Below are 11429 nucleotides of genomic sequence, written 5' to 3'. Positions count from 1 at the left end.
GTGTGAGATTCTAAAAGTTTTTAATGCAGTTACTAATATAATTTCTGGGAGTGACTACCCTACTTCTAATTTGTACCTTAATGAGGTATATAGGGTAAAAGAAGTTCTGAATTTTCATTCTACAAATGAAAATGTTTTCATTAGGACAATGGTTAGTAGAAAGAAAGAGAAATTTGAGAAGTACTGGGGTGAATACAATTTATGGATGGTTGTTGCTTCAATTTTGGATCCAAGGGTCAAATTAAGGTTGATCGAAATGTGTTTTCCAGAGATATATTCTATGGAGAAAGCTACAATGAATATAAATTTAGTTCGACGCACCTTATATGAGATCTACGATGAATATGTATCCTTATATAATGTGGATATTTGAAATGAAGAAATTGCTTCAAGTACTAGTTCTATGGTTGTTTCCACAAGTCGTAGGCCTTCATCAAGTTCAGGTTGGTCAAACTTAATATAATGTGGATATATGAAACAAGTGGATGTAGTAAATTCACCAAGGTCAGAATTGAAAATTTATCTTGAAGAAGGTGTATATAGTTGTGAGGGAACTTCACAATATGATTTTGATGTTTTAGAATGGTGAAAAGTGAATCATATGAAATTTCGGGTATTATCTAAAATGGCAGCAGACATCCTTGTAATTCCCATATCCACAGTAGCTTCAGAGTCTACATTTAGTGTTTGTGGTAGAGTAATAGGCTCATATCGTTTTTCCTTGGCACCAAATACAGTTCAAGCTTTGATTTATGGCGGTGATTGGGTTCGAGCTCTTCACGGTACAAAGAAAAATCAAAAGGTAAATTTATTTTATTAATTATTTATTATGATATTTTTTAGTTTTATTTATTAAAATTTTATTTTATGATTACAGCCTGAGAAGAAGAGTGTAGAGATAATGCTACCAGCTACATGATTTTTCATGTTTTTCTCATCATGGTAATTTTAATATTTTTAACGACATTAAGTAACTAGTAGTGGAAGAGTATTTTTTTTATCTGACAATAACTAATTTTATTTTTTTGTTTTTGCCGTAGGTGGAGATTTTGCTCGTGCAGGGATACATATTATTTTCTAGCATGAAGAGAAACAACTATAGTTTGTAAATTTATAATGAATTTATAATTTTTATTTGGGTGATTGTAAATTGATAGTGATATTTTATTTAATTTTGTTGTGTTTGATTATTGTATACAGTTTATTCATAATGTTATGTAGTGTATGGAGTGTTTAGACTATTTTATGGAGTGTATAAAGTGTATAAACAATTTCATGGAGTATTTATGGAATGTATAGACAATTTTATGGAGTATTTATGCGGGTATTATGTATATAGATTATGCCCAATTTTAAGTAAAGGTCATGCCAAATTTTATACATGTATTATATACATTGATTATGCTCATTTTTAAGCAGAGGTCATGCCCAATCTTATACATGTATTATATATATATAGGTTATGCCCAATTTTATGTAGAGGTCATGCCAATTTTATGTAAAATGTATGCATAATTTTATATACAATTTATTTGATATATATTTTTTGAAAAGTTTTAAAAGTATGTAGAAGCTCAAGCTTGGTTCGAAATATTTAAATCAGGCTGGCTCGAACATAGGCAGGTTCGGGCTCGGCTCGGCTCAATGCCACCCCTACCCAGGAAGTTGATTCATATAGACCACTTTATCAATATCCCCATACAATAAAGCATTTTTAATGTCGAGTTGATGTAAAGGCTAATTCTGATTAACTGCAATAGATAGTAGAATATGGTTAGAGGTCAGACGAGTCACTAGGGAGAATGTTTCAAAAACATCAATTCCATAGGTCCGAGTATAGCCTTTAGCTACCAGTCAAGCCTTATGTCGTTCTATAGATCCATCAACCCTATACTTCACAGCGTAAACCCAACAATACCCAACCACAGTGGCGCCAAAAGGTAAATACGCATACCCAACTACTTCTAACATACAACGCTCCCATCTCAACATCCAAAGCTTGCTTCCACTCTAGAGAAGAAAGAGCATCCCTATACAGAAGAAAGAAGAGTGTAGGAGGATAAAGCAAGAACAAATTGTCTGTACTAGTGAGACAATGAATCGAAAGACACATAATTAGACAATGGATATCTAGTGGACTTGCGAATACCTTTTCGAAGAGCAATAAGAAGGTTCAAGTCATTTACTTTAGGATCAGTAGGCAAGGTGGATCCAGGGAGAGATATTTATAGCCTGTTTCTGAGTGTCACGTCTCCATTGGTACACCTGCAATGGCTTGTCTATAGAAATAGATGGTGAGGTGATAGGAACATTATCTACAGGAGCTAGTATAACTACTTCTGAGTCAACTACTTGTCGAATAAAACTCTCAGTAGTTCAAGGAAAAGAAAAGGAATATCTTCAAAAAAGGACACATCAACTGATACAAATGTCCTCCTAATGGATGGGCAATAATATTTATATTCCTTTCGTGTACGACAATACCCCAAAAAGATACATTTAACTGCACATGGAGATAACTTATCTCTGGATGAACCAAAACTATGAGCGAAAACAGGCACATCCAAACACACAAAGGGATAGTGGAAATAATTCAACAGAAAGCAATAAAATTGAAGATGAAACTTATTTTCAATAACGGATGATGGCATTTTGTTGATGAAAAAACTAGTGAGAACTGCATCACCCCAATAAGATTTCAATACATGCATGTAAATAAGTAAAGTATGTGCAACATCCAATAGATGTCAATTCTTACGTTCTGCTACACCATTTCATTGAGTAAACACACACGACAACCGATGACAATTCCATGATCTTGGCAAAACATATCAAATTTATGATTCACAAACTTCAAACCATTATCAGTGCAAAAAACTTGAAGAGATGTGGCAAACTGATTTCTTATTTCTTTATAAAAAACTTTGAAACACATCAAACACTTCAGATTTTTCTCGTCCCAAGTACATCAATTATAGTCATCAATAAAAGAAATAAAATTCTTAAATCCAAAAAACTACTGATTGGACAAGGTCCTCATACATCAGAATGAACTAACTCAAAGAGACTACTACTCTATGTATGGCTTATTGGAAATGGATTTCAATGATGCTTGCTCAATTGATACGAATCGCACTGAAATAAAAGATGAGAAGGAAATTCAGTAAATAATTTAACTAGCTTGACTACAGATAGATGTCCTAACCAAAGATACCATTGCCACAGTGACGTTGCAACATGTAGAACGTGAGATGAGGACAGCGAATGATGATCTAGATAGTATAATCCGCCCCTCTCACATGCGGAACCAATCATCTTCCTCGCCGTGAGATCCTTAAACATACAATAAAAAAGAAAGAAAGTTACTGAACAATTCATGGGCTTAGTAAGTTGACTTACAAACAATAAATTAAGTGGGAACTTAGGGACATAAAACTGATTGGGGTGACATGAACAAAGACAAAACGAGTATACCCACACCTTGAACTGATGAGCCATACCCATCAGCTAGGATAACATTCTTAATGGTAGTAGACTTTGTATTTCAAAAAACAATTAATACATAACTAACATGTTAGCAATAGCCTCTGAATCCAAAACCCGGGTGGATGAAGGACGCACGTGTAATGCAAACATACTTGAGCCTGCCAAAGTGGCAATAGGAAGTGAGAACTGAGTTATAGGTGCTGAGGTAGAGGATAAAGTGACTAACAATGCCATGCGTTGAGCAAGTCGTTGCATCTTATCAGGCACTCCTAGAACTATGTTTACTATGGGCGCAATAGATGCTTCTATATTCTCATGAACCAGAGAATTCACCCATATAATTTTACCGAACTTGGCCCATCACTTGTCACATAAATGGTTGGAACGGTCATAGTGAATGCACTTTCTCTCAAGTCTATTTTCACCTCTGTATCAGCCTCTACCTTAGACGTCTCTTCCTCTAACCCTAGTATTTTCCCCTCGACCTCTAACTGATTATGTGTCACTCAGAGTGTGTAGGGCAGATATATTGACATTTTTAACCTCTTTACTTCCCAGAGACAACAACATCCTCTGCATGCAAGACTCCGGACAAGGATAGAATGTCTGCTGAGGCCAACAATTTGCTTGAACACCATCAAACTCAGGCCCTAAACCATCCAAGAATTTTGCTATGTGTACCTAGCCTTCTTAATTCCCTCTCATCAGTAGTCCAGAGATGAAACACATTTATCTCCTGCAATAAACCCACCAGTTCACTATAATATTCTGTAAAAAATCTCTTACCTCATTTGAGGCTGAATAGTCTTGCATACAACTCATAAACTCTTAACAAATTGCTCTCTTGAGCATAGAGAGACTGTAGGGATATCCATATTTCCTTAAAAGTGTCATAATTCATAACTTGATTCCTTAGCTTTGAATGAATGCTATTGACAATCCAGGTCATAACGTGATTGCCATCAGCTTCCTAATCTTCATTCATGGGAATTGGAGGATCTTCCCTTACAAACTTGGACTTCCTTTTTGCCTTGAGATACATAAGGACTGATTTTGACCAACTAGATAGTTTTTTTTCCCATTTAACCTCTCAGATGTCAATATGGCCTCTTTTCCCAAAACTTTTGGATTCCTTTGAGGAAGTGATGATTCACCTGAATCAGCCATCAGAACAGTAAACAATACGTACTTCACCCTAATTTCAGTTCCATACACTTGTTCAAGTACAAACTAGGTGGGCCCCACTTCGAAAAAACTAGGATTAGGATAGTATTTGCGAAGTGCGCCAACCACAACAATAGAACAGTTCAATTTATGCAGTCACAATCGCATAAGCCACAGAAAAACACCAAGAACAAGGGCTGACATTACCAACCAATGGATGATGCAAGCAAAGTGAGCACAAAACAGAAACATTTCAGAAGCAATAACAGGCCGGGAATGGCAGTAGCTACTATATCAGACTTCTTAGATGCAATACCTGTGAAGATGATGAAGGTAACCCTAAAAAGTAAAAAAATAAAAAAAGTCACATTTCAGAAAGCAATAACAGGCCGGGAATGGTAGTAGCTACTATATCAGACTTCTTAGATGCAATACCTGTGAAGATGATGAAGGTAACCCTGAAAAGTAAAAACATAAAAAAGTCACAATTTCAGAAAGCAATAACAGGCCGGGAATGGCAGTAGCTACTATATCAGACTTCTTACATGCAGTACCTATGAAGATGATGAAAGTAACCCTAAAAAGTAAAAAAACTAAAAAAAGTCACATTTCAGAAAGCAATAACAGGCCGGGAATGGCAGTAGCTACTATATCAGACTTCTTAGATGCAATACCTGTAGAATAGCTACTTTAAATTATAATCTGAAGATTGAAAAATAACAAACTAGGGACGATTAAAGAGGAAGAAAGAGAGAAAATTGAGAGGGAGTTGGAGAAGAAGCCACAGTGTGCTGTGTTGGAATTAGGCTGAAAAAACTCAAGCCCTCCTTATCTCTTCACTTAAGTTAACTTTACATGGTTTGAAAAAATACCCCTATTCACAAAGACTATTATAGCTCACAGAATACAGATCAGAATTAAATGAAACTTGAACTATAAAGTCCTGATAAGTAATCGATCTAGCTGTAATCTTCTGTGACTAATGTGTGTCTGTGAAATGACCAAAATGCCCTTGTACTGGCATTTTTAACAAAGAACATCTAACTGAGAAACATAACATGGCATGCAAAACAATTGAAAAGAAATATTTAAATAGACATCAAAATTTGAAATAGGCTTACATTATTCACTAAGTCACTCCCATCTGAGTTGTATGTGCACAGTCATGGCTCAATGACTCCAATCTGACCAAATTCTCACTCAATTTTCCTCCGGAGATTCCCGAAAGGCCAGCACCACAATCTTGACCCAAAACTTGAGAATCTCCATTTGGTTTGACACTTCCATCAAGGTGCGCAAGGTTAAAAGTAAACTCAAGTTGCTTCTCCACTGACTTGGAAATTGCAGTACGTTTAGATCTCAATCGATATGGTGGGGACATGTTGAAGTCATTCCTGTTGTATGAAGCCATTGCACAATTGTCATCACATGTACCACTTTCATCTGATGCTTCCGTCAGACTTCCTGACTCCTGTTGCTTAGTCTGGGTTCTCTCTTTCTCTTCAGGTGTAGAAGCTTCTGTTTCACCAATTCTACTTGGAGCCGGAGAAGGAGTTCCTCTCCTTCGTTTTCTTAATATGGATGGTGTATTAGGGAAACTCCTAGCAGCATCCTTTAATATAGATTCAGCACTGAGTGGCTCACTTGCAGTAGTAACTCTCACTTGAGGGGTTGAACAATTATTAGGTGTTGCAAAGGTACTTGGACTATGAGGTTCTGACAAGGGACAATGTGGAGTTGAAGGTAGTGTTAGAATAGATGGATCATGAGAATCTTTCAACTGTGATGCCTCAAAGCAGGAAGTCAATGCTGGGATTTCAAAATGCAAAACGGCTTTCCTATTTTGATCAATATCTAAATGTATGTCAGAATTTAAACCACAAAGAACAGATTTTGACACTTGTGGTCCTGATTCAGATGCACCACAGTCATGTGGTCCACAAGCTGGAGCACTAGTTGAAGAATCTGAAATTTGTGCAGTCAATGGCTCCACCAACCTACTTTTATAGTCCTGCTCCCACTTGCTGGGTTCTGTTGCAAGGACTAGATGCAATGGAACTAAGGTTTCTGAACCAGTTTGGCCACTCACATCTAACCTCTTATTGGAATAAGTGAAGAAGTTTTGAGCTGCTGGTTTTGCTACATGTTTGCTTTCAATCATACCAATTTTAGGATCTGGTGGAAGTTCCCCTGTATCCAAATAAAAGTCTAATTTTTTCTTCAATGAACTGTTCCAGTGGTTCTTTATTGAATTGTCAGTCCTGGGTAAAAAACACAAGTATAACTCTCAACATATAGCACATTACTCAAACTGAAGCTAAAAGTTCTAAGAAGAAATGAAGTTACCTGCCGGGTAACACCTTAGCAATCTCTGCCCATTTGTTGCCATAAATTCGGTGTGCTTGAATTAGTGCCAGTTCTTCACCCACTGTCCATGCATCTTTCTTTATCTTTGGGTTCAAATGATTATGCCACCTGATGATTGTTCAGAGCATCAGTTTTCAAATATCAAATTTACAGCATGACAGTAGAATATTCAGAAGCAGCTATTTAGAAAGCTGCACCAATATGTAGAAAATACAGGATGGCATTTGCATTTTCTGTGGCACAGGTAAGGTTCCTATTGATGGAATGAGATTAAGATGGATTGTCATTGAATATGACTCTTGTACAATTCAACAGAAGCATAGGTTGTAAAACTAATGATCATAATAAACGACCGTTGAAGTTGGGTTTAGGTCTATCTCAAATGACTAGTCGAAGCTAGAAGGCATTTCCCCAACTACTAACCACATTAACATGTCAAATTATAATCACTAACAGTCCTCGTATCTAAGCCTAAAAAAAAAAACCAATGGACCTCAGATACATTCATTGATCTTTATTTTGTCCAGCAATCACCATCTTCCCAGTTGTCACGCTGCTAGATTGAGTGAGCAATCACTCCTAGAACATCACATGTGGCTTAGCTTACTCCAGACGAAAAGTAGGCTAGTCAGCTTTCCGTTCAAGAAGAAATAAGGCAAAAGGAAGAGAAACTCAGTCTTGAGTGAAATGGAAAATCCTTTGCACAAAAATGGGTGGTTTACATTAGTTTAAAAAGCCTATTTATATGCAAAATAGGGATAAGCCCTCCTTATCTCTTCATCATACTATTAACGTATGAGATTTTGCCACCTAAGCAAGGCAAATCTTCTCTTTATTCAAATTTAAATGTGATTTTATCACACATGCCTAAATCATCCAAGATAACCCTATCCATATGTATTCAAGTATCTTTGAAAATTGTTTTCTCCTAATCTTGGAGGCAATAGAAATTTGCAATTAGTAATACATTGACACATAATTACCTCTCACGGCATTGTTTGCCAATTCTACCAGGCAAAGTCTTTGCTATAACAGACCACTTTGTTGGACCATACTTAGCTACCAGCTCAATAATTTTATCGTCTTCCTGTGAAATAAGCAGTCTTGAAAACATCATCATAATTATAATAGTGAAGAATATGATGATGATGATGATGATGATGGCAATTACAATGATGACAATGACGATGAAGAAAACAATGATGATGATAATGACAACGATGACAATGACAGTGATAACAATGACAATGATGATGATAATAAGGATGATGATGATGATGATGATTAGAATTATAAAAATTCCTCGGAGATTGTTGAAAATATATAACAATCATAATAATAGTAACAACATAAAAGCCTAATACCTCTGGGGTCCAAGGCCCCTTGATGAGCTCTGGATTTAGAACCTTTTGCCATCGGTGTAGACATTGCACTTCTGATCTATCTGGAAAGAATTCCGCTGCATAAAGACATAAAATTGGCACATATGCATAGCAGCAGCAAAAGGAATCAAAGAATGTAACATCATCATAAATTTATTATCCTCTCAATATTTTAATAGTAAGCTAAATTTTAAGGTTTTGTCTTTCATTACAACACTTACCAACCCAGCTTAGGGTAAGTATTAGGATGGAATTCACATTTTCCGCCAATAAACAGTGCATATGAACCCGAATCAGGGACAATAGTAGCACATTTAACTTTTGGTGCATTAAATTTATAGCCAGTAACAGCATTATTTCAAAAAAAAAAATCTATAGCCAGTAAAATATCTCAAACATACCCAGCAAGGTAGGATCATGAAAAACCACAAAGATCAAACACCTGTCTCACTAACAAGAATGACCAATCCAGGTACTCCAGAAAAACTGAAGGCACAATTTAGCAAGGCTTTTAAAAAAAAGATAAGAATATAGCCAACCTATTTTCTTCCAGCATTTTCCTTTGAAAGATTCAACTGCATTCCGTAATGTCTCATCCTGTAGCTTTTTAAGTGTTAATCAACAAAAGAATAAAAGGGTAGCAATGTTGTCTAAGCTAACGGACCCTAAGATAAACAGTGAAAGAATTCACGGACATTGCAAATAACCCAAGAACCCTGAAGCAAGAAGGATTCTAGCCAGGAAAAATGCGTAGTAAGGCTCCTCCAAAGCCTTTTCTCTAAGAAAAAAGTTCCTAGAGAGCCAGTGACTCGTGTTGGGCCTGTACTACATCTATTCTTGTAAAATGTTGGCATTCTTCTACCAAAGCAGCCCTGTGTGATTGGCCACAAATTGCTTACCTCCTGTGGAGTCCAACCTCCCTTTGCCCTCCTTATAGGGCCAGTAGTCCTCCTATATAGAAATGAAAAACTTATTTGTAAGCCTATTAACTGACCGAAAAAAAAAAAAAGCAAATCTCTGTTTCAACAAAACAATCCATTACATCATCAGAACAAACTACAAGTAAAGATAACACAGAAAAAGATAACAAGCTTAGAATTTTAGATGAAGCAGCTAATTAAATCTCTCTTATTAATGCTTCCCAAAATGGCCAACATACAGAAGTAACACATATCAAATTCACATGAAGAAAATACCATCACAGGTGTTGCTTTTTCATACTCAAGAAAAAGATGACCTCGTCATGCATGAAACCATAATTCACACCGCAAATGGAACAGGGATAGCATACAGTTCAGTAGCCACGCATGTCAATCTCAAAGGCTATTGCTTTTAGCTTCTTTGTCTTTTTTCAATTTAGCTGCAGTAAGGTCCTTGTTTGCCCCTTTCAAGTCCCAAAAGTTCAGATATGGATGAATCTAATTTCTTTTTATTTATTTATTTACTTCCCAGAAGTCAAGCATTTCTTCATAAATGAATATGAAAAAGGATGAAAGCATACAGCACATCAAAGAGCGAATTCTCTTATCTGTTTTGATAGGAACTACAACAACATCACATATTACTTAACGCTGAATAATCTCTAGCACTAGAATATTGAAAGAAGTAGAGAATTAACACAAGAAAAGGGGAAGAAAGATAAATTCGGCATACCTATGAGATGGAGAATTTATCGCATTACTAGATGCCCCTGGAGATTTCAAAGCAATACTAGAGCTACCCTCAGAAACTGAAGAACTCGAAGCAGCAGCTGATTGCCTGTTCTCGACACAACTTTGCTCGATCTTCACCACGGACATCTCCAAATATAATCTCTAGAACACCACATCCTAATCAACAAAAAAAAAAAATAACGATCGAATCAAATAATAAAAATATCAAACCGGAAAACCCTAATTTCTCTCACCACATACAATCGAGTAACACAATTAATTGCAGATCTCCAGCTTCAAAGACCATCAGTCCGAGAATAAAATACAAAACGAACGTCGAGAGTGAACGACAACAGAGGCAAAATCACGCATAGAGAAACACATTCAACCGAAACCGAAACATGAACAGAGGAATTCATTAAGGTTGGAAACAAGTGATCTGAGTCGATTGAACATGCAGGATCAGTAGAAGTTGGTCGAAAATCCAAACATCGAGTACCTTCAGATGCATAGAAATGGCGGGAGCAAACAAATCCAAGTTCATGAAGGGAAGAAGGGAGGGAGAAACAGGAGCCCTGAGACCCACCAAAACTCTTTAACGCTTTCAAAAAACCTCGCCCGTTGAAAGAGAGAGAGGAGAGAGAAGGAATATAAAAAACAGAAAGACTAACGGCTCCCTGTGACGACGCTGATGAAACATCTGATATTTTACTTTATATGGAGAAAGAACTTTTTGTTTACATTTTTCTATGGGGGGTTAGTTTACAATAAAACAGAGATTTACGTGCGTATTACTCCGTTCATTTGATTAGGCCATTAGTGGTGAATGATGTCTCTCCATTTGAATCATGTCAGGTAATTCTTTCAGGCAAAAACTGGGGAATCGTGTGTCAGGCCTATTTTGCAAATTATTCACATGAAACATTGCGGGGGATGCGTCGTTCCCTCCCCCGATGAAAATTTTTCCCTCATTTTGTTCTATTCTCCCTCTCTCTTGGCCTTCCTCTCCTGACGATTTTTTTTGCCCGCTCTCTTTTTCCTCTTGTTTTCGCTCTCTTCCTCTCGTCTTCTCACTCCCTTCGGGTTCTTCTCCCATCTCATTGTCTTTGCATCTCTTTTCCCTTCATCATCTTCGCATCTCCTCTCCCTGTCTCTCTCGGCTTCGCTCTCCCTTCTCCCTCTCTCGTCTCCCTCTCGGCCTCCCTATCCCTTCTCTCTTCTCCCTCTCGCTTTTCTCTACCCCCCCCCCCCCCCCCCCCCCCCCCCCTCGATTTCCTTCGATTTAACCCATTTCGGTTTTGATTTCCTTCGATTTTTGACATTTCGGCGTCAATTTTTTCGATTCGGCTTCGATTTTCCCCAAATTTCAGAAGGTAAG

At 37.0% G+C, this 11429-nt stretch overlaps 1 protein-coding gene across 8 annotated transcripts; it reads right to left on the bottom strand.

The window, feature by feature from the left end:
* Nucleotides 1–2239: 2239 nt before the first annotated feature.
* LOC137934651 (transcription factor MYB3R-3-like) lies at nucleotides 2240–10659 on the bottom strand. 8 transcript variants are annotated; one of them, XR_011109199.1, is made up of 11 exons: nucleotides 10551–10659; nucleotides 10053–10228; nucleotides 9299–9350; nucleotides 8939–8996; nucleotides 8382–8476; nucleotides 8001–8104; nucleotides 6997–7125; nucleotides 5772–6911; nucleotides 5086–5108; nucleotides 4967–4989; nucleotides 2888–3333 (listed from the first exon to the last, which is right to left on the bottom strand). XR_011109199.1 is itself a non-coding variant. In XM_068779149.1 (10 exons), exons 2-8 carry the CDS (start codon nucleotides 10196–10198, stop codon nucleotides 5780–5782), a joined length of 1716 nt encoding a protein of 571 aa, XP_068635250.1. In that variant the 5' UTR covers nucleotides 10199–10228; nucleotides 10551–10659; the 3' UTR covers nucleotides 2240–2279; nucleotides 5086–5108; nucleotides 5772–5779. The 8 variants fall into 8 exon arrangements, 6 of the variants coding, with proteins under 6 accessions (XP_068635250.1, XP_068635215.1, XP_068635208.1 ...); XR_011109200.1 differs by lacking the exon at nucleotides 4967–4989 and having other exon boundaries at nucleotides 2888–3135; nucleotides 3215–3333; XM_068779149.1 differs by lacking the exons at nucleotides 2888–3333; nucleotides 4967–4989 and adding an exon at nucleotides 2240–2279.
* Between the last annotated feature and the right edge of the window lie 770 nt (nucleotides 10660–11429).

The sequence above is a fragment of the Aristolochia californica genome, unplaced genomic scaffold (assembly GCF_029961685.1).
Source record: "Aristolochia californica isolate CCGP_79_NKW_82.1479 unplaced genomic scaffold, dmAriCali1.0.hap1 SCAF_10, whole genome shotgun sequence".
Lineage (NCBI taxonomy): Eukaryota > Viridiplantae > Streptophyta > Magnoliopsida > Piperales > Aristolochiaceae > Aristolochia > Aristolochia californica.
This window is presented reverse-complemented; position numbering and strand designations above follow the sequence as displayed.

Coding starts and splice junctions, on each gene's coding strand:
- LOC137934651 (XM_068779149.1), bottom strand. CDS start 10,198: ATGTCCGTGGTGAAGATCGAGCAAAGTTGTGTCGAGAACAGGCAATCA. Junction 9,351..10,052: donor ATAAATTCTCCATCTCATAG/GTATGCCGAATT, acceptor ATTTCTATATAG/GAGGACTACTGGCCCTATAA. Junction 8,105..8,381: donor AGGGGCCTTGGACCCCAGAG/GTATTAGGCTTT, acceptor CTTATTTCACAG/GAAGACGATAAAATTATTGA.